General features: G+C 41.9%; 1 protein-coding gene across 9 annotated transcripts in view; it reads left to right on the top strand.

Annotated features, from left to right (window-relative positions):
• LOC121625816 (pleckstrin homology domain-containing family A member 5-like) overlaps window positions 1-24,389 on the top strand; it is a 206,896-nt gene that overhangs the window by 124,387 nt on the left and 58,120 nt on the right. For 8 of the 9 annotated variants that reach the window (XM_041964094.1, XM_041964096.1, XM_041964095.1 and 5 more), the window contains exons 5-7: window positions 8,550-8,603; window positions 17,354-17,528; window positions 21,890-21,994. In XM_041964094.1, coding sequence (XP_041820028.1) covers window positions 8,550-8,603; window positions 17,354-17,528; window positions 21,890-21,994 — 334 coding nt within the window. The remainder of the gene's footprint in view (window positions 1-8,549; window positions 8,604-17,353; window positions 17,529-21,889; window positions 21,995-24,389) is intronic. The other variant, XM_041964090.1, reaches the window with a different exon arrangement.

The following is a 24,389-nucleotide window of genomic DNA, read 5'->3' as shown; positions in this document are numbered from 1 at the left end:
CTGCTAATTGCTAAGAAGAACAGAAGAAGACAATACAGCTAGATTCACCTATACTGTTAATGTTAACTGCTCGATGCCAATGCTAACTGCTAAGATACTATCATACTACCACCGCTTTAGCTATTGTTAGCTGCTACAATGCTACCATAGGCCTAGATGCCACATGTAACTGCCGATTGCCGCACTACCATCATCTACCCCTGCCTCTCACCAACTGCACCAATAAAAGCAGGGTGTGGGGATGCAAACCCTGGTTCCTGTAGGGGGTAGAAAGTAAAGAGGTAGAGTCAAAGATGAAAGTAGGGATTTGAAACAAACCCTTGTTCGGGTAGGTAGAAAGTTTAGAGGGTGCTGAAGGTGGAGGCCTAATCCACAGACTTCTAACGTTTCCTTCAAGAAGCAAAAAAAAAAAACAGGAAAACAACCTGCCGGATTAGGCATGTCCTCTGCCTCCCCTACTCCCTCACTGCCTTGATTTCACCCCCCAACTACCTTTATTACTCCTAACCTTATCTACACTTCCTCTTCCTGGATTTCTTCCTATTGAGAAAGAGAAGATGGGGTGGGGAAATACTTGCTGATACTTAAATTTAAGTATCAGCATGTAAATAGGTAACTGCACAAGTAGGTCTGTGTTTTCAAACATTTTGTAGGCTAATTTTACAGCTTACAATTTCTCAACAGAGATTTTATTTACGTAAAATAGCATTCATAATTACACTTAATTTTCAATAGAGACTAAAATCTATGATTAGGTAGATCGATTACACTGTCAATTATCACTAAGAATGCCTTGTCTTTTTTATCAACCAATTACACCTGTTCAAAGTATACCTCATATCTAACAACAGGGTCAACTACTCCTCCTTACTAAGTTTCTGTCCTTCTTTCTATCAGAGTAATCCAGGTGTCTGCTGTCCGTCCAGTGCAAACAAGAACTGCTGGAAGCCCAAAGTAGGACTTTCCATTCAAGATTCAAGAGTCTTTATTGTCATTGAGCATGTCAATGAAATTTTCATTGCAACCCCCATGTTAGGAACAGATAGTAAGAAAGATGAGAAGATTAGAAAGAATAAAATTAAGATAACTACTATAAAATAAAATAAACCAACATGCAATAAAAATATTCATAAAAGCAATTAAAAATATACCAGAATGAAAATATACTAAGGCAATAAAATATACTAAACAATAAACAATAAAATATGGAAGTGAATTGTGCCAACAGAATAAAATATACAAGCAGAATAAAATATACAAGCAGAATAAAATATACACAGTGAAATGTACCGACAGAATAAAATATATGAAAATGAAATGTGCCATTATACTAAAATGTATTTAGTTAAGTATATGTGTGTACCTAAAAGTTAAGTACACAGAAGGTGCAGGTGGAGGTGGAGGTGTAGGTGTAAAGTGCGGTGTGCAGTGGTTCATAGTTCTCACAGTCTCTCACTGCAGTGAGGGGCTGCTGGGGGTGATAGCTCTAACAGCTCTGGAGAAGAAGCTGTCCCTCAGTCTGTTAGTGGTGGTGCGGATGTTCCTGTACCGCTTTCCTGATGGTAGCGGTACAAACAGTCTGTGGCCCGGATGGCTGGGGTCCGTGGCGATGGATCTCGCCCTCTTCCTGACCCGGCCTTCATATATAGAGTCTAGGTCAGGAAGGGGGCAGCCCCCCCTGTGCAGTTTTAACCACCCGTGCCAGTTGTTTCCTCTCCTGTGCCGTGCAGCTGCCATACCACACTGTCACACTAAGGCAGAGGATGCTTTCAATTGTGGCCCTGTAGAAATTGACGAGCAACCGAGAGGAGAATCCAACCCGTTTCAGTTTCCTGAGGTAGAAGAGCCTTTGTTGTGCCTTCTTCAACAGGCGGGAAGTGTTCATGTACTAGGAGAGGTCAGATGTGATGTGGAGACCCAGGAACCTGATGTTGTCCACACGCTCCACCACTTCTCCGTCCATGAGGAGGGGGGCGTGATCCGTCTTTCTGGACCTCCTGAAATCGACCATGATACAAATGGAAAAAAACAGGCCACAGGATAAAACTGTTGAAACATGATGACTGCTGTTGTACTAATGGCATTAGTGCTGAAGAAATCCTGTTACATTACATTATGCTGAACGTATCACATAATCCATTATTGCCCCCCTCAATAGTCTTGTGTTATGCATATGCCTGTATTTGTTCTAGCTGACCATAATAGCCCTTAGCTATTATTTGGAATTGAATACTGGAAATTCTTCAAGAAATTATGCTTGCTTTGTCGCATTCTCAAAAAAAAAAGTATATATATGCATTATCTCAACATAGCCAGAACTGTCTTTGTGTCATTTTATTTTTTGTGTGAGCTAAATATGATAACCATCTCTAATCAGCAGACAGGCAGTTACAGTAGTTCCATGTCTGTGAAATGAAAAATCCTGTTGATGCATAACTAGATTAATGTTGAAGTTCAGTGTACAGACAGTTCAATTTGACACAATGCCTGATAACTGATGTGCCATGCATCTAAGGTGCAGCTGGTCCTGAGCAGATTCTGGCTCGATCACAAATTATACATGCATGAACCAGTTTAGCAAACAAGTCAAACAAAAAGAAAAAAAGAATATTTCATGATGGAAATGCAGGTGCAGCAGTCTCTCACATACTTCTTATGAACTAATCTGTTTATGGCTGAATTCTGTCCAGCAATATCTTTAAAATACAACCCTGATTCCAAAGAGTTGCTAAATTTGTTTTCAACGATTAATGGACTGTAGAAAATAAGAAAAAGAAAACAGACCTACCTTTCAGATAAGTTGGACTTCATTGTAGGGATTTTTCTGCATTTCCAGATCTTAGCAAATAAATGAGTTCAGTGTTTATCATGATCAAAAAAAAAAAAGCCCCAATTACCCAAGTTTTAACAAATTGGAATTATACTTTAATCTTTTGGCTGTCTTGTCTTGAAATAGTTCCCTATTTCCCTTGTGGCTCCTGTTTTGGATTCAATTGCAGACGTGTTGAAATGTTTGACAGTGTTACCAAATTACTGACTGTGTAGGATTTTTCAGTGCTATGGTCCACTGTCAGATTGAAAATCCGTCTTGCTCTTTTTGCTTTGAAGTTTTTAGTCTGTGTGTGTCACTCTCTGAGGGTAAGTTTGTCTGTGAATGCCACTAATTTACTTTTTTTTGCAGCTCTCTATCTTTGGACACTATCTTTATCTGTTGTCTGTCCGTCCATCTATCGAGCTTTCTTTCTCTCTCTTTGCCTCCTCTGTCTTTGTATATGCAGCTCTGTAGGGTTTGTTTATGGCAGCCATTCTACACTCAAACAGAGGCAAAAAATCTCTTTGAATGTTTTCCCTCCCTCACTGTCTGCTGTTGGAATGAGTGACTGTTGGATGTTCCCTATCCATCAAAAATGGGATCCATTCTGCAGGTGACACACAATTCTTAGTAAGAAACTATTTTCTACTCCCTAGAAGACCAACAAAAGACAAGAGCTTCTTAGAAAGACACCACATCCAAAAGAGTTGTCAATCCAATCTCATCTCTGAACTGTGTAGCCAAGATATCAACCCCGCCATACACAGATTCACGCACATGCACACACCCATTTACATACAATGTTTTACTGCTAAAAAGACTGCATTGTCTGTGGCACCACCTCTCTTGTTCTTTCTCTCTCTCACGCACACAATCTCCATCCCAATTATCTCCTCTGTCACACTGCTCCTGAGTGCTGAGCTGTGTGTGTGTGTGTGTGTGTGTGTGTGAGAGAGAGAGAGAGAGAGAAAGAGAGAGTTATGTAAATACAGTGTGCATGGTTTGTATTTTTAAACTTGTTGAGCAGGGAGGTGAGAAAGTCACAGGGAATGAAAGGTGTTTAACTGCAATGACGCTGCTAATGAGATTTTAATTTTGTTCTGCCCTGACTGGCATGGAGATGACAGGCAAAAGCAAAGTATCTTAGCTATAAAGTTCAGTCTGAGTGACTTGCAGGAATGATGAATGTTATTTGACCTGCAGAGACACAAAGCATGGCATTTGTGGCTGCATTGTTCATTACAGCCCATAACAGGAAAATAACCAAAGAATGGACAAACATACTCAGGATTTTGCTATTTTGAAGATGTTGGTCACATGGTGAAACTGTAATAAGAAGTTTGTCTTGGGGATCCGTTTGGGTTTCCTGAGGAAGAAGAGCCTTTGTTGTGCCCTCTTCACCGGGCGGGAGGTGTTCATGGACCAGGAGAGATCAGATGTGGTGTGGACGCCCAGGAACATGATGTTGTCCACACACTCCACCACTTCACCGTCCATGAGGAGGGGGGCGTGATCCGTCTTTCTAGACCTCCTGAAGTCAACAATGACCTCCTTGGTCTTCCCTGTGTTCAGCACCAGGTTGTTGGCTGAACACCACTGGGTGAGCTGGTGTATCTCCTCTCTGTAGTGGGTCTCGTTGTTATCTGAGATGAGACCCACTACTGTAGTGTCGTCCGCGAACTTCACCACTGAGTTGGTGGAGTGGGTGGCAGCACACATGAGTACACAGGGTAAAGAGGGCCGGGCTGAGCACACTACCCTGAGCCGTGCCCGTGCTGAAGACCAGAGGGGATGATGTTGCTTTCCCTATTCTCACCACCTGAGGTCTGTTGGTGAGAAAGTCTCTGATCCAGTGGCACAAAGACGCAGGCAGACCCACTGCGTGTAGCTTCAGCACCAGCTTGTCTGGGATGATGGTGTTCAAGGTGAGCTAAAGTCTACAAATAGCATCCTGACATAGGTGTTGGGCTACTGCAGGTGGGTCAGGGCTGTGTGCAGGGTGATGGAGACAGCATCCTCTGTGGACCGATTCCCTCTGTAGGTGATCTGAAGGCTGTCTAGGTCCGAGGGGATGAAGCCTCTGATGTACCTGAGAATAATCCACTCAAAGCACTTCATGATTACCGGGGTCAGAGCAACAGGCCGGTAATCATTCAGGCAGGTAATGGATGTCTTCTTAGGTACCGGTATGGTGGTGGAGGATTTGAGGCACTCAGGAACCATAGACTGCTGCAGGAACACTCCTGCTAGCTGGTCAGCGCATGTCCTCAAAGTCTTGTGTTTTTTAAAAATTCTTTTTACTTGTTTTAATTTATTTTATTTATTTGTTTTTATTTTTCTTTGTTAAGCGCCTTGTGCTCCTTTTGGATGTTGGAAGGCGCTATAGAAATAAAGTTTGATTGATTGATTGATTGATTGCCTGACACCTTATCCGGTCCTGTAGCTCTGCGGGTGTTGATCCTCCTCAAGGTGGATGTCACCTGGTGCTGCTGCAGGACGAGGGGCTGATGCTGCTCCTCCAGCCGGGGTAGGTGTATGGCTTCTCTGCTGCCTGATGTGTCAAAGCGAGCAAAGAAGCTAAGGTGTCAGTCAGGGTGGAGTTGTGGCTGGCGAGCTGAGTGTTTGGCTTATAGTCTGTCATGGTTCTGATGCCTCTCCACATGTTCTGGGGGTTGTTGTTATTGAAGTGATCTTCAATTTTGTCTTTGTATCAGAGCTTGGCCTGATTAATTCCTTTTTTCAGCCCTGCTCGAGCCCTGCTATAAGCCAGCCTGTCTCTGAGCTGTCCAGCCATGGTTTCTGGTTGGGAAACACTGTGATGGTCTTAACAGGGAGGACAGCATCAGTGCAGAACTGAACATAGGACAATACAAATGATGTATAGTTTCTGTTTTTTGTCAGAACACGTGCAGCAGCATTCTGGATTAATGCCGCAGCATTAATCCAGCATTCTGGATCCAGGCCGGCCTCTTCTCTGAACACAGTCCACTCTGTATTCTCAAAGCAGTGCAGAGTAGGCCTCCTCACTTCATATCTGTACTGTCCTGGTGGTCGGCTTTGTTCTGCAGGCCAGAGGCTTGTAGGCAGGAATAAGTTTCGCGGAGATGTGGTCTGACATGCCCAGGTGTGGAGCTGCTGCAGCCTTGTAAGCAGCAGGGATGTTGCAGTAAACCTGATCCAAAATGTTACTGTCTCTGGTAGGAAAGTTTATGTATTTGTGAAATCTGGGAAACACCGCCTTCAGTTCAACGTGATGAACAGCCCCCGCCACAATCACAGCCGCCTCCGGGTTGTTGTTCATCTGCCCACAGATTACAGCTCCTCTAATGCTAACTTAGCATTAGCCCACGGTGGGATGTAGACGGCCACAATAACAACTGACAAGAGTTCTCTAACCAGCTTGAACGGTCGGCTTTTCACCGCCAGGTATTCCAAATCAGGAGAGCAGAATGTGCTGACGGTGTGTGTGGCTATACACCAGGCATTGTGTACATACAGCGCCAAACCCCCTCCTCTGCTCTTACCAGAAACTGCAGACCTGAATGTTGTCGTCCAACCAGGTTTAACAACGGTAACACAGCTGTCCATCCGGCGAGAGACTATCCTTGGACAGACTTCGTCGATTTTGTTGGTGAGAGACCTGGTGTTAGTGAAGAAGGGACTGGTGAGAGCCAGTCTGTGAGGGCTGGCTTGTAGCCTAGCACGCAAGCCGGCTCTCTTGCCACACCTTGCTGGTTGATGTAGAGTTGCATTACACTTTAAGCATATTTCAACTTTTTTACCAGGGGCTGCTGCATTTTTTGATGGAGCCCTCTTTGTTGGCACCCCTGCTGCACCAATCGACTGGCTCCATTCAAATGAATAAGAGGTGTCTAAATACCTCCTGAACCCACAACCATCTTCACTTCTCCCTTCACCTTAAACTTTTAAATTAATGAATAAATGAGCATACGCCCTAAGCCCTAAGATTTCCCTCAAGGCACACGATCTTCTCATCTCAGATTTAACCCAGTGCACCAAAGTGCAAAGTGATTCAAATCATCTTGGAGGAACTGCTAAAAACCTTTGCTTGGTTTCAGTCTCAGATAGCACTGAATCTGACCAAATCTGCACAGAGAATGCTCACACTTTTCTGACCACGGAGGTTTTTATACCTTCTCCTGCCTCTGGTGTGTGGTGTGTTTTTGTAGGGACTATTTTATTTGAGGTGGCTTTATAGAAATAGATATTAACATATATACATTTATATATAACATATAACATATAATGCTCATTTTCAGGAACACACTTTTACTTTGGGGTCTACTAGAAGAGATTTACATGCTTTAATATAAAAAAAAACTTAAAATGAATACATTTTATCATACTGTACATTGCTGCAGTACCTCGCCACCCCACCCTTTTAGGTCCTCTTTAAGGCCCCTTCCCAAAAATGCTAAATGGTAAATGGACTTTATTAATATAGCACTTTTCTACTCTGATGACCACTAAAAGTGCTTTTTACAGCACAAGTCTACATTCACCCATTCACACTCACATTTGTACAATGGTGGCTAGGCCACCTGCTCATTACAAACATTAACCATTCACACGCTCTTAAACACCAACGGTACAGCATCGGGATCAATTTCGGGTTCAGTATCTTGCCAAAGGGTACTTCAACATTTAGTCTGCCGAGGCCAGAGATCAAAACACTGACCTTCTGAAAAGTGGATGACTGTTCTACCTCCTGAGCCATGGCCGCCAGAAAAAGCCCAGTCTGCTCTGATTGGTCAGCTGCTACAAGCTTGAGGCAAGGCTGTTAACATCACCACCACACATGTTTATTTTCAATCTGATCCGTGTTATCCCCAGCCTCACGGCCCAGTGAGCCACTATCGTTACAGTTTTGTAATGGTGTATGGCAGGCATGTCAAACTCATTCCATAAAGGGCTGTGTGGCTGCAGGTTTTTGTTCCAACCAAGGAGGAGCACACCAGGCCAACCAATCAACATCAAGGGATCACTTAGTTATCAGCTGAAGACTGAGATCAGCTGATTAATTGATTCCAGCCAGGTGTGCTCCTCCTTGGTTGGAACGAAAACCTGCAGCCACACAGCCCTTTATGGAATGAGTTTGACATGCCTGGTGTATGGTCTCTGCAAGGCAGCTGCTGGATACTAATCAAAGTTACATAACATTGCCAAGCAAAACCATTCCTGCAGTTTGATCTATTGTTTGAGTGTTACCCAGTTCCTGTGGACTGTTGTGGGTTTGTACCACATTTCCATAAAAAGATGCAGCTAATCCACTGGGTCTTGACATCCTCTTGTTGTTGTTGCAGCCAACAATTGGCCAACAATTGGCCTTGGCCTTTACTGATTCAAATGTCACTCACTGAAGAGAAGTTTTTACTTAAAAGATTCCCAAAACTCATATTGTGGATGAAGAACGGTAGATTGGTGTTTATAAGTACAAAGAGTTTTGGGTTTGACCATGAACGCTTCCTGTTTTGCATTAGATTAATGTGATGTTTCATTTGGATATGCAACAAAACACATTTTAGTCAAGTTATCACATCTCCAGTGATGTTTGAACTACCTTCATTCATGTATTTGGTTTCATTTTATTTTTTTCTTATTCCTAATGTTTTGATTTTTGTCATTATTATGTCATGTAATTGACTGAATTTAATTTCATAGTCACTTTTTAAGTTCGTATTATTTTGTCCCCCCCACCCCCCCTTCCTGTTTCCAGCATGAATTGTGGAAAGCTTGTCCACCCTGACAAGCCCCTAGAGGCTCTCACCAGGTAGGTCTAATAACCATTTACATCACTGGAAGCCACATAAAGCAATTCTTGGGGTGCTTTTCACAGTTTCTATTTTACCAAGAGGCAACATCTTAAACAAAATCTGTTTATTATTGGCTAGATGATCTAACAAGAGAGTAAAAGGAGGAAGAACAGCCATACTCTAATATTAATAATATTGCATAGTTGCTGAGAAATACTTAGAGATTTGGAAAACAGCAACAAGTTATATCTGCATTATATATGCAGTAAGAATGTATGCATAGCTGTCACCTTGGTCTCAAGATTGCCACTGCACTCAGATTTTTCTATTGACATCTTAGTTGACCAAAGTGACCCTCCATTTCATCCCCACAGCATATAGCCAATGAGAGTCTCCGTTGAGGGGACGGGCTTCTTTCTCTTCTTTTATGTCGTGATCCAGTCAGTTACAATCTATTGTGCATCCATCAATGCACTGATAGTCTGGATCGGCTACCAGGGCCTACTGCAGCTCCTTGAGAGACCAGCCACAAAACAGCTCATCTTCTGCTTGTCTGTGTCAGCAGGCAAAGCTTTGTAGACTCATTGCTGTGACAGCATTGTAGACTAATTGCTGGGACAACTGAGTGTCCCTTTACACCTACTGGACCAGTTTTATCTGCTTCATGTCAGAGTCCAGCTCACACCGCACAGCCTGGTGACTGACATACAGTAGATTAAGGTTGGGGCGTGGCAGCTTACATGGACAGGACTGGCAGGAGTACCCCATGGAAGGGGTGTCTGCATTGCTGTGCAACTGACCAGGGCAATGGATGATCTTAAAGTTGTATTCACCTAGTCTTTTGAGCCAACTGGCAAGTTGTCCCTCAGGCTCAACAAGGTCGACGCAACAGAAGGGCCACCCAAGAGGATACTGCCAGAAATGTGATATGAACTACAGCTGACAATTCTCGCCGTGTGGTGCAGTAATACTGTTCCATTCTGTAAAGCTGGCACCGTGCTGGCACCGTTGCCAATGTTGTTTACATTAGAGTCCAGGTATCACTCTATGGTTCACAAAGAAGCCAGTCAGCCAAAAACAGTTCATATGTATTTGGGCTGCTGACATATAGTAAATTGAAATTTGGTTTATCAGAGACAGCAGAAAGGCACATCACTTCAGGAAGATAACCAGACTCTCTGACCTGTGATGTATTGTGGGGCTTCCCTTCATTGTCTGTCCACTGTCCGCTATCCGCTTGTTTTTTGCTTGTTTTCCTCTGCAGATCTCAGTAGTGCAGCCCACGTCTGTCTCCAGACCTGGAGCTGAACTAAGCTGAAGGGTTGCTCTGAGCCTTGAAACCAGTGGCGGCACTTGTTTTCACCGCCAAGAGTTTTCTGCGCTCCCCTCATCGTAGTTCCGTTCTACTAGTGTCAACTTGGAGTTGGATGGAGTTTGTGGTCAGTACCAAAGCATTGGTCCCTCACACCGGTGTCGGACGCGTCCCCTTCTACTACAGATTGGAGGACTGGATCAGGTTGGATGAGGACCAGGGGAAAAGTGAACAATCCCTTCAATTTGGAAAAGGCACGTCAGCTTCGGTGGACCGGGAGACTGGAATGGATGGAGGAGTGAGCCAGGTTAGAGGAGCCACCCCTCGCCTGCAGTCTCATATGAAACGTCTGTAGAAGTTAGCGAAATGCAGGAACCCAGAAAATACTGAAGTTGCTTCTGGTTCTCTGGGACTAGCCACTCCTCCACCGCCTTGATCCTTTTTACAAAAACCCAGAAAAGTGACAGAGTTAGCGTGTAACTCACATTTCTCTGTCTTGACAAGCAGTTTTTATTTTTCAACAGTCGCTGCAACACATGCCTCACATGCTGCTTGTGCTCTTCCTGGTCCTTAGTGAAAATCAGAATGTCATCCAAGTAGCCAAAGACAAACCAGTTCAGAAAGTCCCGTAGGATGTCATTTACCAGATTCTGAAACACTGCTTGTGCATTGGTGAGTGCAAAAGGCATCACTGAATATTCAAAATGCCCCAGCTGAGTGTTGAATACTTCTACCAGTCATCTCCTTCCCTTATCCTCACCAGGTGGTAGGCATTATGGAGATCTAACTTAGTGAACACGGTGGTAAGGTTGAGGTTAGAAAGTAAATGAGATTAATGGCAAGGGGTATTTATTCCTAATGGTAATGGCCAATAGTCCATGATAGTCAATGCATGGACGGAGAGATTTCTTTTTTCGATGCCACAAAGGAGAAACCAGCACCGACAGGAGAAGAGGCAGGGCAAATCATATCTGCAGAGAGATTCCTTAATGTACGTATCCATGGTCTCTCTTTATGGGCGTGACAACTTGTAGAGACAGCCTGACTGAAATTCATCCAGGATGTTATTTTCTTTAAGAAGGAAGGTCTTTTCCAGTTTGGCGTCAACAACATGAAAGCATGGATCCATCCTGCCTTGTATCAACGGTTCAGGCTGGTGGTGGTGGTGTAATGGTGTGGGGGATATTTTCTTGGCACACTTTGGGCCCCTTAGTACCAATTGAGCATCGTTTCAATGCCACAGCCTACCTGAGTATTGTTGCTGACCATGTCCATCCCTTTATGACCACAGTGTACCCATCTTCTGATGGCTACTTCCAGCAGGATAATGCACCATGTCATAAAGCTCGAATCTTCTCAGATCGGTTTCTTGAACATGACAATGAGTTCACTGTACTCAAATGGCTTCCACAGTCACCAGATATCAAACCAATAGAGCACCTTTGGGATGTGGTGGAACGGGAGATTTGCATCATGGATGTGCAGCTGACAAATCTGCAGCAACTGCGTGATGCTATCATGTCAATATGGACCAAACTCTCTGAGGAATGTTTCCAGTACCTTGCTGAATCTATGCCACAAAGGATTAAGGCAGTTCTGAAGACAAAAGGGGGTCCAACCCGGTACTAGCAAGGTGTACCTAATAAAGTGGCCACTGAGTGTATTAATAGCAGATAGTATATGTACATAATACATCTCTGTGGATCTAATAGTAATAGTAGAATAACTTATAGTAATAGAAGTTGCAGTGGATGTCAGGCAAGGTCATGGCAGGAGACGTAGCTATAATCCATTATCCAGGTTCAACCACTGTCCATGTGGACCTGCAAGACAAGAAAACACACTTAAGTCATCATGCAACGCAAGTGTGTAGCGTTAAAGTCAAAGTCAAAGTCTGCTTTATTGTCAATTCTGCATTATGTACAAGACAAACGAAAAGAGAATCGAAACTACTCTCAACCTCTGTGACAAGACATACATTAAAAAGAAATAAATAAAAATTGTACAATCTAAACAAAGTGGTAATGTGGCCTGGCTTGGCATATATGGGGCACTGGGGACCTTAAAATTGTATTGGTTCAAAGACATTGATTAGCTAATGGAAGACAAAATACTAAGACTCTGATCAAGCAATTTTAGGTACTTAATGGAAACTCAGTGCTATGTATGTAGTTTTCTTTTAAAGGCAAAGCTCAGGTTTTGGATGATGGAGATTCCATAATATCACTGTCCTGATCTGACAATGACAGTTGGCTCAACTTTTGTTAGCTCCTTTCAGATACAGGCCCTGGATGGTGTCATTATTAAGACTGTTTCGAAAACAATATTTTTTTATTTGTTCCCATTTCCAAAAATGTTGGGACACAGAATGTAATGATTTGCAAAGCATTGAAACCCCATATGTAATCGAAAATAGCACAAAAACAACATACAAAATTTTGAAACTGAAAAATTTCACAAAACATTCCATTTCAATTCCACTAATGTACCCTCATACCATCACAGATGCTGGCTTTTGAACAGTGCTGTGTTTTATTTTAGCATTTCACAATTTTTCCAGGCTTTTGTTTCCACTGTCCCATTTTTTAAAAAATGTGTTGCCGGCATCAAATTCTAATTGAGGATATAATTTTCAAAAAACAATGAAATTTCTCCGTTTCAATGCTGTTACCAGTGTGATGTTACCACCATGCTGAAAACAAATGGATTAGGGCATAAACTCAATTTAATCTCATTCCAGAACTTTCTGACCCTGCTTAGATGTCTGACTAATATCCTGCACTGCCAGTGGGCCCTAAAAACAGTCTCATCAGCAAGTCACTGAAGTGAAAATAAACAAAGCAGCTGAAGGAAAGGGTTTATGGAGGAAAGGTTAACAAAGGCTAAGATAAGTGTGTGACTGAAAGATGAAAAGGTAGATGAGATAAGACAGTGGGATGGATTGAAATGGCAGGAAGAGAGAAGACAGATCAACTGTGCAAGCAGTGCACAATATCGATTGTGTTTGTGTGTCACCCTGCTTTAGATGAAGGGCTCTTTTTTCTAGAGACGAGTACAGGCCTCCTCTCACTCACAGTCAGTTGGCCGGCAATTCACTCACCAACAAAGCCATGAAATGAGAGCAATTTCAGAAGCATCAATCTCTTGCAATGGCGGCTCTCTGTTTTTTAACGGCTTTTTGGTGTTTTCGCACCCACATTAAAACACCATAGAATACAGTAAAATACCCTTCAGTAAATACCCTTTAGGTGTGGCACTTAAAGGATAACTTTCGTTTTTTACAACCTGGACCTTATTTGTAGCATTAAATACGCCCATTTACTCACCCAGACAACTTTGGTGGCATTTGGAGTCGTTTTGAAGAAATTAGCCCCAGAGGAGCGGCGCGTATATCCGTATAATGCGAGTACTCGGGGCATCCATGCGCAGCCTCTATATAACGCATAATCTGTGTGGTGGCATGTTATCAATATCTTGCGTCTCTAGACAACTACCTCTGACGTGGATGATGTCATTACCGAACGCCAGGCGCTGCGAGCAGCCAGCCACAACACGGCTAACTCTGCGGTGGTCGGCTACGAATACGCAATAGCGAACCGTAGCTGTGCCAAACTACAGCTAAACTAGCCGACCGCCGGCTCAGAGGGGAATAGCACCAGCATATCAGAACAAAATATTGGAATATGAACGAGTTTCACCGCAGATTATGACAAGCACTTCAAGTTCTGACTCCTTGAGAGTCAGCAGTTGTCAATTTATAAATTACCCTACAGATGTTTGCCTGTTTGCAATTACAGAATGTTGTATATACAGTGGAGATGTTTCAGGCTCTTTATGCTGTTAAAATCCAGGTGACCACTCAATACAATGCCTAAATGTATCAAGTGCAGATAAACAAAAGACTGAAGCTGCTGCTGTTGCTGTTGCTCTGCTAACATGCTGTTTTTCTGACATGAGTTGTGTAGACATGATGTGAGACTGAAGAAACTTTTCGGTTGTGAGGTTAAGTTCAGGATAACTCTTGAAATAAATCTACAGCAAGTCTTAGAAGACTACAGAACTTGTAGACATCCTATGCCCAGGATTTTCACCAACAAATAGCTTGAAGGCATGTTCACGTGTGTACATATGAGCAAGAGAAGTGTAAATTGGTTCTTTTTGGTATTCTGTTTGATGCCAGATTGTTGGACGTCAACCTGAAGTTTTCTATGAAGTCCCAAATCAGAAGAGAATCAGACCTCTGACCACTGTGACTAACTTAAAAGTAAGGAAATATTTGACTCAGTGAGCACAGCCTGCCAATCGAGAGCGGCCGCCACAGCAGTGTGCAAACACAGCACCAACTTTTGTGAGCTGTTGAAAAGGTTGTCCTATGGAAGACAAGCAGCATGACAAGACTGTAAAGCATCTGTGTTCCTCAAAGTATACATACACAACACAAACTGCTAAATAAATTTCTTACAAAATAAGTTCCACTCTTTCTTTACCTATTGTACTTATATTGTACACTTGTTTTTATTTTCTACCTGCTTTATATATATGTGTGTCTGTGTGTGTTTGTGTGTGTGTGTGTGTGTGTGTGTTTCTATAAAGCCCTTTTGAATTAGTTCAATTTAATTGAACTGAACTGAATCAGAGTTGTAATTAGAACAAACACCTGCTGCAGCTTCTACAGGACCTTGCAATTGTATTGGTGCCACATGTTTCTAAAGTGCTCTGAAAGGCATAATTAACCATAACTTCAATTCACAACTGCAGTTCCCCTAACCAATATCAGTAATTTACCCCTATTAAGAGCTAGGTATTAAATGTGACAAACTAAATTGCCATAAGTGCTTTTGTTGATAACAATGTGTGTATCCAGTTCTCTGCATAATTTCCTTTTAAAAATTCATGACATTAAAGACTCTGATATCCTACACTGTGATAGGGAAAAAAAACAACAACTTGCCATTGATTCTTATAATTTCTCTGAATTTGAAACAAACTCAACTATATTTTGTCTTTCAACTTTATAGGAAATTGATGTTTCTGTTTTATATGCAAGTTCAGTCAACATTTAATTTGCAGAGTTGGGTTTTTCCATTTGGCTTCAGGGGGTTACATGTTGCTGAGTTGGCTTAAGTGTAGCAAAGGCGATTATAAAAGCTGTCAGTGTAATCTGTAGAGGAACTGCTAATGTGCTACAAGGCATGTAAATGGATGGCATGACAATTACGCTCCTTTCAGAATGCAAATTTTAAAGAAGGTACATTACTTTGGTAGAGTATGGTAAATTGTGGGGATAAGTGCTGATAAACTGTAGTTTTATTTAAGACAGAAGATGTGCAGGATAAAAAAATGACATCGTAAGGTGGCATGATATTACGAAGGGTTAGTAAGGCAGGTAAGATAGCTAGCTATTATGGCAGGGTAGAAGTGGTGGAGGAGAGATAAAGACGTCCGTTTTCTACTCAGGGGCAGTTACTGCTGCAGCCAGAAAAACAACCTCAGGGGGATCAAGAGAGATAGGTGGCCTGGGGACTGAAGAGCAGTGGAGCAGGAATTTTTGCTGACCTGTGCATCTTCCTGCCTCATAGTCTTGTGAGCTTTTCATTTTATATTTGTGATTAAATCATTAATCTGCACAGCTCTGTCTCCATCATCTGCATTTGGGTCCTAATCCTGTTGACCTACTCACACACACCAAAATTTTGGTAATTTGGAACGTTTGGCAGCATGGTGGCACTTTCATGACAAGAAGTCAGGGGGGTATCAGGAATCATCCTGTGCTGACTATGAATAACTGTAAGAAAGTTGAGAGCCATTTGGACAAAGTATAGTTAGCTTAAATGCTAGCGTCCTCTTTAACTGGCCAAAAATGGAGCATATGCTAAAATGAATTGAATGAACAAGGTTGAGCACAGTGGAATATGTGGAGAAAAAAGGAAGAAAAGCAGAAAAAAGCAAACCAAATACATTGAGTTATAAGAGGCTAAATAAGTTGTTCTGTGACCAAAACACAGCTGGTGGTTAGTTATACATGTGCTGCTTACCTATGGACAGCTGTGGCTTAGAAGGTAGAGCAGTTGTCCACTTAACAGAAGGGCAGTGGTTTGATCCCTGTGTGAACGAATGGGTGAGTGCTGACTCGTGCTGCAAAAGCGCTTTGAGTTAAAGGATAACTTTCATTTTTTACAACCTGGACCTTATTTGTAGCATTAAATACGCCCATTTACTCACCCAGACAACTTTGGTGGCATTTGGAGTCGTTTTGAAGAAATTAGCCCCAGAGGAGCAGCGCGTATATCTGTATAATGCGAGTACTCTGGGCATCCATGCGCAGCCTCTATATAACGCATAATCTGCGGCAAACTCGTTCAAATTCCAATATTTTGTTATGATATGCTGGTGCTATTCCCCTCTGAGCCAGCGGTCGACTAGTTTAGCGGTATTTTGGCACAGCTTTGGTTCGTTAATGCGTATTCGTAGCCGACCGCCGCAGATTTAGCCGTGTTGTGGCTGGCTGCTCGCAGCGCCCGGCGTTCGGTAATGACATCATCCACGTCAGAGGTAGTTGCCTAGAGACGCTGGATATCGATAACATGCCACCACGGGCTCAGAGGGGAATAGCACCAGCATATCATAACAAAATATTGGAATATGAACGAGCTTCGCTGCAGATAATGCGTTATATAGAGGCTGCGCATGGATGCCCAGAGTACTCGCATTATACGGATATACGCGCCGCTCCTCTGGGGCTAATTTCTTCAAAACGACTCCAAATGCCACCAAAGTTGTCTGGGTGAGTAAATGGGCGTATTTAATGCTACAAATAAGGTCCAGGTTGTAAAAAACGAAAGTTATCCTTTAATACTGGAAAACAGTTATGTAAATATAGTCCATTTTCCATCATTATAAACTAAAATTTTAAGACACTAACAAACCATGTTTTCTGTCTCCAGTGAGAAGTTTAAACATGTAAGATCTTTTTTTCTTTTTTCCCACATTAGCTATTGTCCTTCTATTTGACTAGCGGCGGGAAAAAAACTTTGGGCTGGTTCAATTTGTGAGGTCAAGTTGTCAGGCCATTTTAATTGGCTGTATATCAGAGGTGACACTCAGGAAATAATAGCTGTGATTCATGAGATCAACTCTCTTCACTGACATTTTCATTTTCTTTATCTCTGTTTCTCTGCCAGTTCCCATGGGGCCTGGTTGGGCTCCATCTTGCATCTGTGTAATATTTTTTCAAGGGGAAGAACTTAAGAATGCAACTGAGGAAGATGAGATTTGTGTAGTTAAAGCGTCAAAGTTTGTTCTTGACCTTAGAAATAGAATACTGACAAGAAAAAAAAACTTGTTAAGGGACATGGATGTTGACATCTGACATTCAGAGCTGAACTGAGAACAAAACACAGATGTCTGACTGGCTCCCTTTCTCTTTGTCTTTCTATCTCTCTTGTCCTGTGGCAGGCCGCCTCTTAAGGCTTCATCAGAGCAGGGTAGCAGCAGTGACAAGAAGGAACGCCCCATGAGCACCATGAGTGAGGCATCAAACTACACAGGTGGCTCCGACTACAGCACCTTTCCTGGCAGCCCAGCCACTACTGTCAATACAGCCACCACCACCTCCACTTCATCTACACGGGTCAGTCTCCAGCCAGACATTCTTTAATCTTAAACATGTCTCTGGTGAGAAGTTAAATCACTGTTCTATATCAGAGTTCATAGTAACATTACATTTACCAAGGATCATTAGCAGACAGAGGCTAAGTTAGCTGGTTTAGAGTGTCAGGCTAGTAGAGCGTGACATATTTTCTAGTGGCCTGACTATCTCAACAGCTATTGGATGGATTGCTGTGAAATCTTTTATATTTACCACAGAATGAATCATAATTACTTTATTGATTCACTGACTTTTCATCAGCACCCCCAACAGGAGGGTAGCCAATGTGATTGGGCAAATAGGTTTCCCAGAAGATGAATCTGAATTTGATAATCCCTTGACATTTCTTCCTCCCCCATCAGCAGACTGTCATTTTTGGTTTAGAGTGAAGTGCCAACAGCTATTGGTTGGATTGCCATGAAATAGTAATATTATACTACGCTGTATTCAGTTGTATTATTTTATCTTATCTTATCTTTTATTGAAACAAAAAATCGCCTTTGCAGGGAACAACTTCCTCTTAGTAAAACAAAAACACAAAAATCACCACAGAGGGGGAAATAGCAAAATAAAGAGCAAACACAAAATCACTATCAGGGAAAAAACTCACTTGGCAATAAATTCAAAGTGTCTAGGAGAAAACTCACTAGAGGAATAACACAGGTAGTTAATGGAAACACGGAGAGAGGCAGGTGATCACTCAGGAGCGACACTGATGTGGCGAGAGCAAGGAGAATAATCTGGCACAGGACTCAAATTGGTGATGGCTTAAGAAGCCGGGCTGATTAACTGATCGGCCCCACCTCTCTCTCACACTCTACCTGCTGACAGAAAGGGAGGAAAGAAAAACACTGTCAGACCGGGATGAGAGGAAACACAAAAGCAGAATCATGACACTATGCGTAGTAAAGGCACATAAGCACTCGGTCGGGATACACCATTCATTTCCTAGCAACTTCTTTTTGCATGATCTCTTAATTGAGTTTTTGAAGTTTCTCTAAAATGCAGCATACACCCAACTACATAATTTGACACCTGTATTTGCCATACAGACAAAAGTTACAAAGTATAGTAGTCAGGGTGTGTAGAATGTGATATAGTTGTAATGCATTGATGCTGGGAAATTGGAAAGTTAATTCTTGCACATCAAAGTGTGCCAATGCCTCACAAAAACAGAACTTATATTACATTCAGCATATCCTGGGTGGCATTTCCAGTGTGTGCTATGGCTATCATGGACGTGGGTACCGGTGTTCCATTTTAGAGAAATTTTATAAGACTAATTTGACGTATCTGCAAGTATGCTCAGAGGTATAACTTCCTTGAGTGGTTAGGTAGCAGTTGCTCTGAGCCAATAGCCATACATCCTCTGTACCATGTTAAGTAGTGAGTTTTAGAGATGTTGGTAGGCAGCTTTTGTAACCCCTGCTATTATTTGGCATTAATTGTTTGGCATACTGTATTAATAATTGATGGAATAAATTAAAGGAATTTATTTTAGTGATTCATCCAGACATTGAACTCTCAGCGTCTGCAGCCGTAACATGCAGTGATGGAACCTCCCCATTTGGATGAACAAAGAGTCCTGCATTTAAAACTAAAAGCCTGATAAAGAACAGGAAAAAGAAAAAAATAGCAGCATAACCCTGCCAGGCCTTCCATATCTCATCTGAGTGTTAGATTTGGCTTGAATCCAAATCCTGGTTTTCCATTGGATCAGACTCAGCGGGACTCAAGAGAATTCCCCAACATGGCCATGATCACCAAGGATTTGAGATATCAACGTGTTCCACTTTACCTTGCCATTACACAGTGACGTGAAGTTGCTAGAAGGGGATTATTATTCCTAATCAAACATTTTTACTTTAAGTAGCCTAGGCTTTGCTGGGTGTGCAACAGACTGTGCTCACTGAACACATTTGAAAATTGGAAGAGATCAGCTGCAACTGCCGATCTCACTTGGCTTGCAGAAGGAAGACACAGATTATCCATTTTCCGCCCCTCTCTTTCAAATAAGTCGACTTTCTGCTGTTTCCTACGCTACCTACAAGGACCACCCTGCCATTAAACCACAGACGAAGCACATTATTGTCTGAGCTCATAGAAAAGCTACTGGGCACACCAGACAGACTGAAACACACATTGATTGTTCCCGCAGTGATCCCCCCCCAAAAAAAGTCGAAAGCCTAAACAACAAATTGCGCAAAAATATAAAATAACTATCAACAATATAAACAAAGAGTGGTCTGGCAATAAACAATATATACCATGAAATTTACAATGTGCAGGAATTTATGGTGACAGTGACAGTGGGTGTATGAATGTACATGTACAAAAACTGTGCATTATTGGATGATAAATGATCAGTCAGTGGATGTTTTGGTGTCAGAGGGTTTGTAACACTGTGTGGCTAGCTAACTGTTCATCAGGGTGACAGCCTGTGGGAAGAAACTGTTTTTGTGTCTGGTTGTTTTGGCGTTAAGTGATCTATAGTGCCTACCACAGGGGAGAAGTTGAAACATGTTGTGTCTAGGATGTGAGGGATCTGTATGTGATGCTTCTTGCCTGTTTCCTCGCTGAATCAAATAGTCAGGTGGTCCAGTCGCCTAGGTGAACCCCAGTCTTCTCCTGCCTCCCTGTACACTAAACAGGTACAGAGGATGGCTACATCAATTCTTAATAATGACTCCCATCCTTTACGGGGTGAATTCCGGCTCCTTTCTTCTGGACGAAGGTTTCTAGTCCCAAGGTGCAGGACACAGTGTTATAAAAACAGCTTTGTTTCTGTCGCCGTCACTGAGCTCAATAAGATACAGTGACATAGCACTTTATTTATTTATTAATGATCTCGTTATTTATTTAATTTATCCTATTTATGTGCCCTATCTTTTATCGTGATTTTTACTACTTTTATGTTCTTATATTTATCTTCTTGAGGTTTTTTGTCTTTTAGTATGTTTTATTGTGTGTTGTTTTATCTATTTGATCTTATTTATTTTATCCATGAAGCTATACTGAGCACTTTCTGTCCTGTCACTTTGATCAAGTACCAATTGGTTTGATGTGTGTTTGTTTGTATGTGGTTTGCTGTGAATCACTCTCTGCAAAACAAATCTACCCTCAGGTATAAATAAAGTAACCTTAAACCTTGAACCTTGGAGTTTGGAGTGTGTGTAAGTCCTGAATGGAGAGCAGGCTGGCACCAGTGATTTTCTCAACAGTCCTTACAGTCCATTGCAGTTCCACCTCAGTTTCCGGGAGATATTGGATCCCAGAAACCTGATGATTTCCACAGTGGAAACAATGGTGATAAGGGGCAATGTTGATGGGCTACTCCTGAAGTCCACTGTCATCTCCACAATTTTCAGCATGTTCAGCTCCAGATTGTTTTGACTGCACCAGTGGACCAGCTTTTTGACCTCCATCCCATTGTGTCATTTGCAACCTTGGGAGTTTAGATGCGTCTCCTAATGTGCAGTCATTGGTGTAGGGGGAGAAGAGTAGGGGAGAGAGCACACATCCCTGGAGGGATGGGAGGGAAATGCCACACAGTGAGAACATCTAGGCAAATTCAGACTAGTGAATATGCAACTTCATGGAAACCATCTGGCAAAGGCATTGTTGCCAACATCATGTAAAGCCAGCGCGAGCTTTCTAAAGAAATTGTTGTCCCAGTTTGATGTTGAAGAACTTGACTGACATAAACTATATTTTCATGCTGCAGTGCTGCATTTTTCAGTGTGTGAGCCATGTTGTATGGGGGATGTGGAATATGCTTTTTTTAATGAGCTAAAAACATCTGGATTTGCTGTTTTTTTTATAGCTCCTGGAAAAGCTGATGCCTTAGTGCAGGCATGTCAAACTGATTCCATAAAGGGCCGTGTGGCTGCAGGTTTTCATTCCAACCAAGGAGGAGCACACCAGGCTGGAATCAATTAATCAGCTTATCTCAGTCTTCAGCTGATAGCTAAGTGATTCCTTGATGTTGATTGGTTGGCCTGGTGTGCTCCTTCTTGGTTGGAACTAAAACCTGCAGCCACACGGCCCTTTATGGAATCAGTTTGACATATGTGCCTTAGTGTATGACCTTCTTTACAACCAATGCACCAAACACGTCTAGTCATATTAGGGGAGAAAAGCTGATACTTTGAGTGATTTCTGTCTCTCTGTATTGCTGGAGTTCTCCCTTTTGTGTTCTTTCTGTGGAAACACAAGCACAATGTGGACCCATTTCTGTGTACATGTGTACACTTCAGTACCTATAATCTAAACATTTCTTCTCTAGAGCTGAATATACCTTGAATATATCCTTACATTTATTACCCATTTATGTGTTTTAACAGCCCTCTCGGTCTTCCAAAAAAGTACACAACTTTGGAAAGAGGTCCAACTCCATCAAGAGGAACCCCAATGCCCCAGTGATCAAGAGCAACTGGCTTTACAAACAGGTACAGGAGGAAGGCCAGTCAACTTAAAAAGATGTGTTTGAGTTTGTGTGGGACTAACAGACTAAAAGTGGATAGATGGAGGACAGGTGAAGGAATATGGCCAGGCAGAAAATATAAGTGATGAAAGGTGCACATAGATGAACATGCAGTACATAGAATATAGTAGTATGTATAGTAGTGACAAGCCCGGAGGCACGAGGTTTCTGGACTCAAGAACACAGACCCACACAGCAGCGAGAATTTCAAAAGAAGAATAATTTATTAACAGAATTCGCTCAGGATGTAATACAACAAAATAAGGCAAGATAATCAAAGTACACCAAAAAGCGCTAAGGATGAAAATGGTGAAAAATAGCAAACTAACTTGGCACAAAGGACTATGAGAAAAGTAACAAACAAAAGGCTCAAGGCAAAACTAGGCACTATGGCTGATAAACAAAGAACAAACTAAAGGCACAAGGCAAGGCTAAACTCTAAGGGAAAGTAACAAATAAAAGATATAACTCTATACTTCAAACAAGACTTACAAGGTAATCAGGAGACAAGGATCATGAAAGCTAGACGGCAAGGCAGTTCAAGACATGGCACAAGACAATCTGGCACAGGACAAAGGGAGACGCGGACTATATATACACGAGGTAACAACGAACAGGTGGAGACAATTAGGGCGGGGTAGACAATCAGACAGGCGGGAAACACAACGGGAAGTCAAGGGCCTGAAACAAGAGGAGAGTTAGGTTTCACAATAAAACAGGAAGTGCAAGACAAGACAAGACATGACGCTCGTGAACAAAACACATTAACAGACTTGACGAGACATAACAAGTAGTACTATAGTATAGTACCTTTTTCATTTTTTTTAAACCACAATTAATCTCAGTAGTTTTAATGGAAGAAATAATGAAACATATAGGGAAATATACTTATTTGCTTTCTTTTCAAAGTTTAAGTTTAGGCTACAATTTCACAACTGTACATTGACTACAGGGCTGGAATCAGGATGTGGTTAGCCTAGCTTAGCATAAAGACTGGAGGCAGGGGGAACAGCTAGCCTGGCTTTTTTCAAAATTTGCATGACAAAACCTCTCATGCTCACTAATTAACATGTTTCATGTGGGTTGTTTAATCCACACACAAATAGATTTTTTTTAAATGACAATCTATGGTTTTTCGAGGAGATTTGTTTGGATTTCAGTAATTCATTGAGTATTGGGGTTTTTTTTGCCCTTTACCACAAATCACATGTTCATGATATTACTGCTAACCATTAGCTGAAATATTTTAGACTTTTGAGTTGTGCTTTTTCTACTGTAGGCTACCGACAGCCACTGGTTTCCGTTTAAAATCCGTTCAAATTGTCTGAACAAAAACTGTAAAATAACAGCCAGAAATATAGGTGGCATAACATTTACTCCAATAGATTATGTAAGTGTCAAAGGTTGATTTAAATTCTGAACATAAATGCTTGGAAAGTAGGGAAAACAAACTCAACATTCTAAAAAGCCATGGACTTAGAAAATGGTTTCCAGCAATGCATTTGCGGCACAAGCGGGTATGGTATGGTATCCTTCAAATCACTGTCCTTTTGAATGAACTGAAAAGACCGTTTTCCAGCTTTGACTGTCAACTATAGCCAGCAATGTTTTTCCCTTTTCCAAACCTGAGTCAAATGTGGCCTTGTGCATATTGATAGGTAATTTCACTTTGTCTATTCCATTAAATTGTAGACAATAAGGATGTCACCTTCGTAGATAACTAGCTACATAGCTACATCCATTAAATAAGGACAGAAATATGACCACAAAAATGTATGAATGCTGTATACTATAATATACTATAAAAATGCTCTACAGTCTATATTAGTCAGCTCTAATGTCAACATACTGTAGTTCTTCATACGTTGAGAAAAATTGTGAAATTGTCATTATGCTAACTATTCGAAGCAACTGCTACAAATAAATAGAGATCAGCTAACAAGAACATTGGCTGAGATGAGAATCGATGTACTACACATCAGCAAAACCCCTCCTTCTTCCACACAGACCTGCCAGGCAAAGTGCTCCCTCACAGAAGAAATGTCATTAGTGTGTTTACCCAAAGCTCCTAAGCAAATGGTCTCGTAAAACTTGCTATTGTCACTGCAGTCATTGTGACACCAGGGAGGGTGGAAAACAAGAACCAGGCCAGAAACATAGAGAACAGTACAGACCTTAACCCCAAGAACTACATTTGTCACTATGTTATGAAGAGATAAAACAGAGCAATTTGTCACAGAGGAGGAGATAGAAGTTGGTTAATAAGCCAGAGGGAGGGACAGCAAGGGTGTCAAGAGGAGAAAACTGAGGGGAGATCAAAAGACAAAAGACAAGAAAAACTGTGTGTGTTTGTGTGTGTG

Source organism: Chelmon rostratus, chromosome 22 (genome assembly GCF_017976325.1).
Source record: "Chelmon rostratus isolate fCheRos1 chromosome 22, fCheRos1.pri, whole genome shotgun sequence".
Taxonomy (NCBI): domain Eukaryota; kingdom Metazoa; phylum Chordata; class Actinopteri; order Chaetodontiformes; family Chaetodontidae; genus Chelmon; species Chelmon rostratus.
Note: the sequence above shows the minus strand (reverse complement) of the source record. Positions and strands in the feature narration are given on the sequence as shown.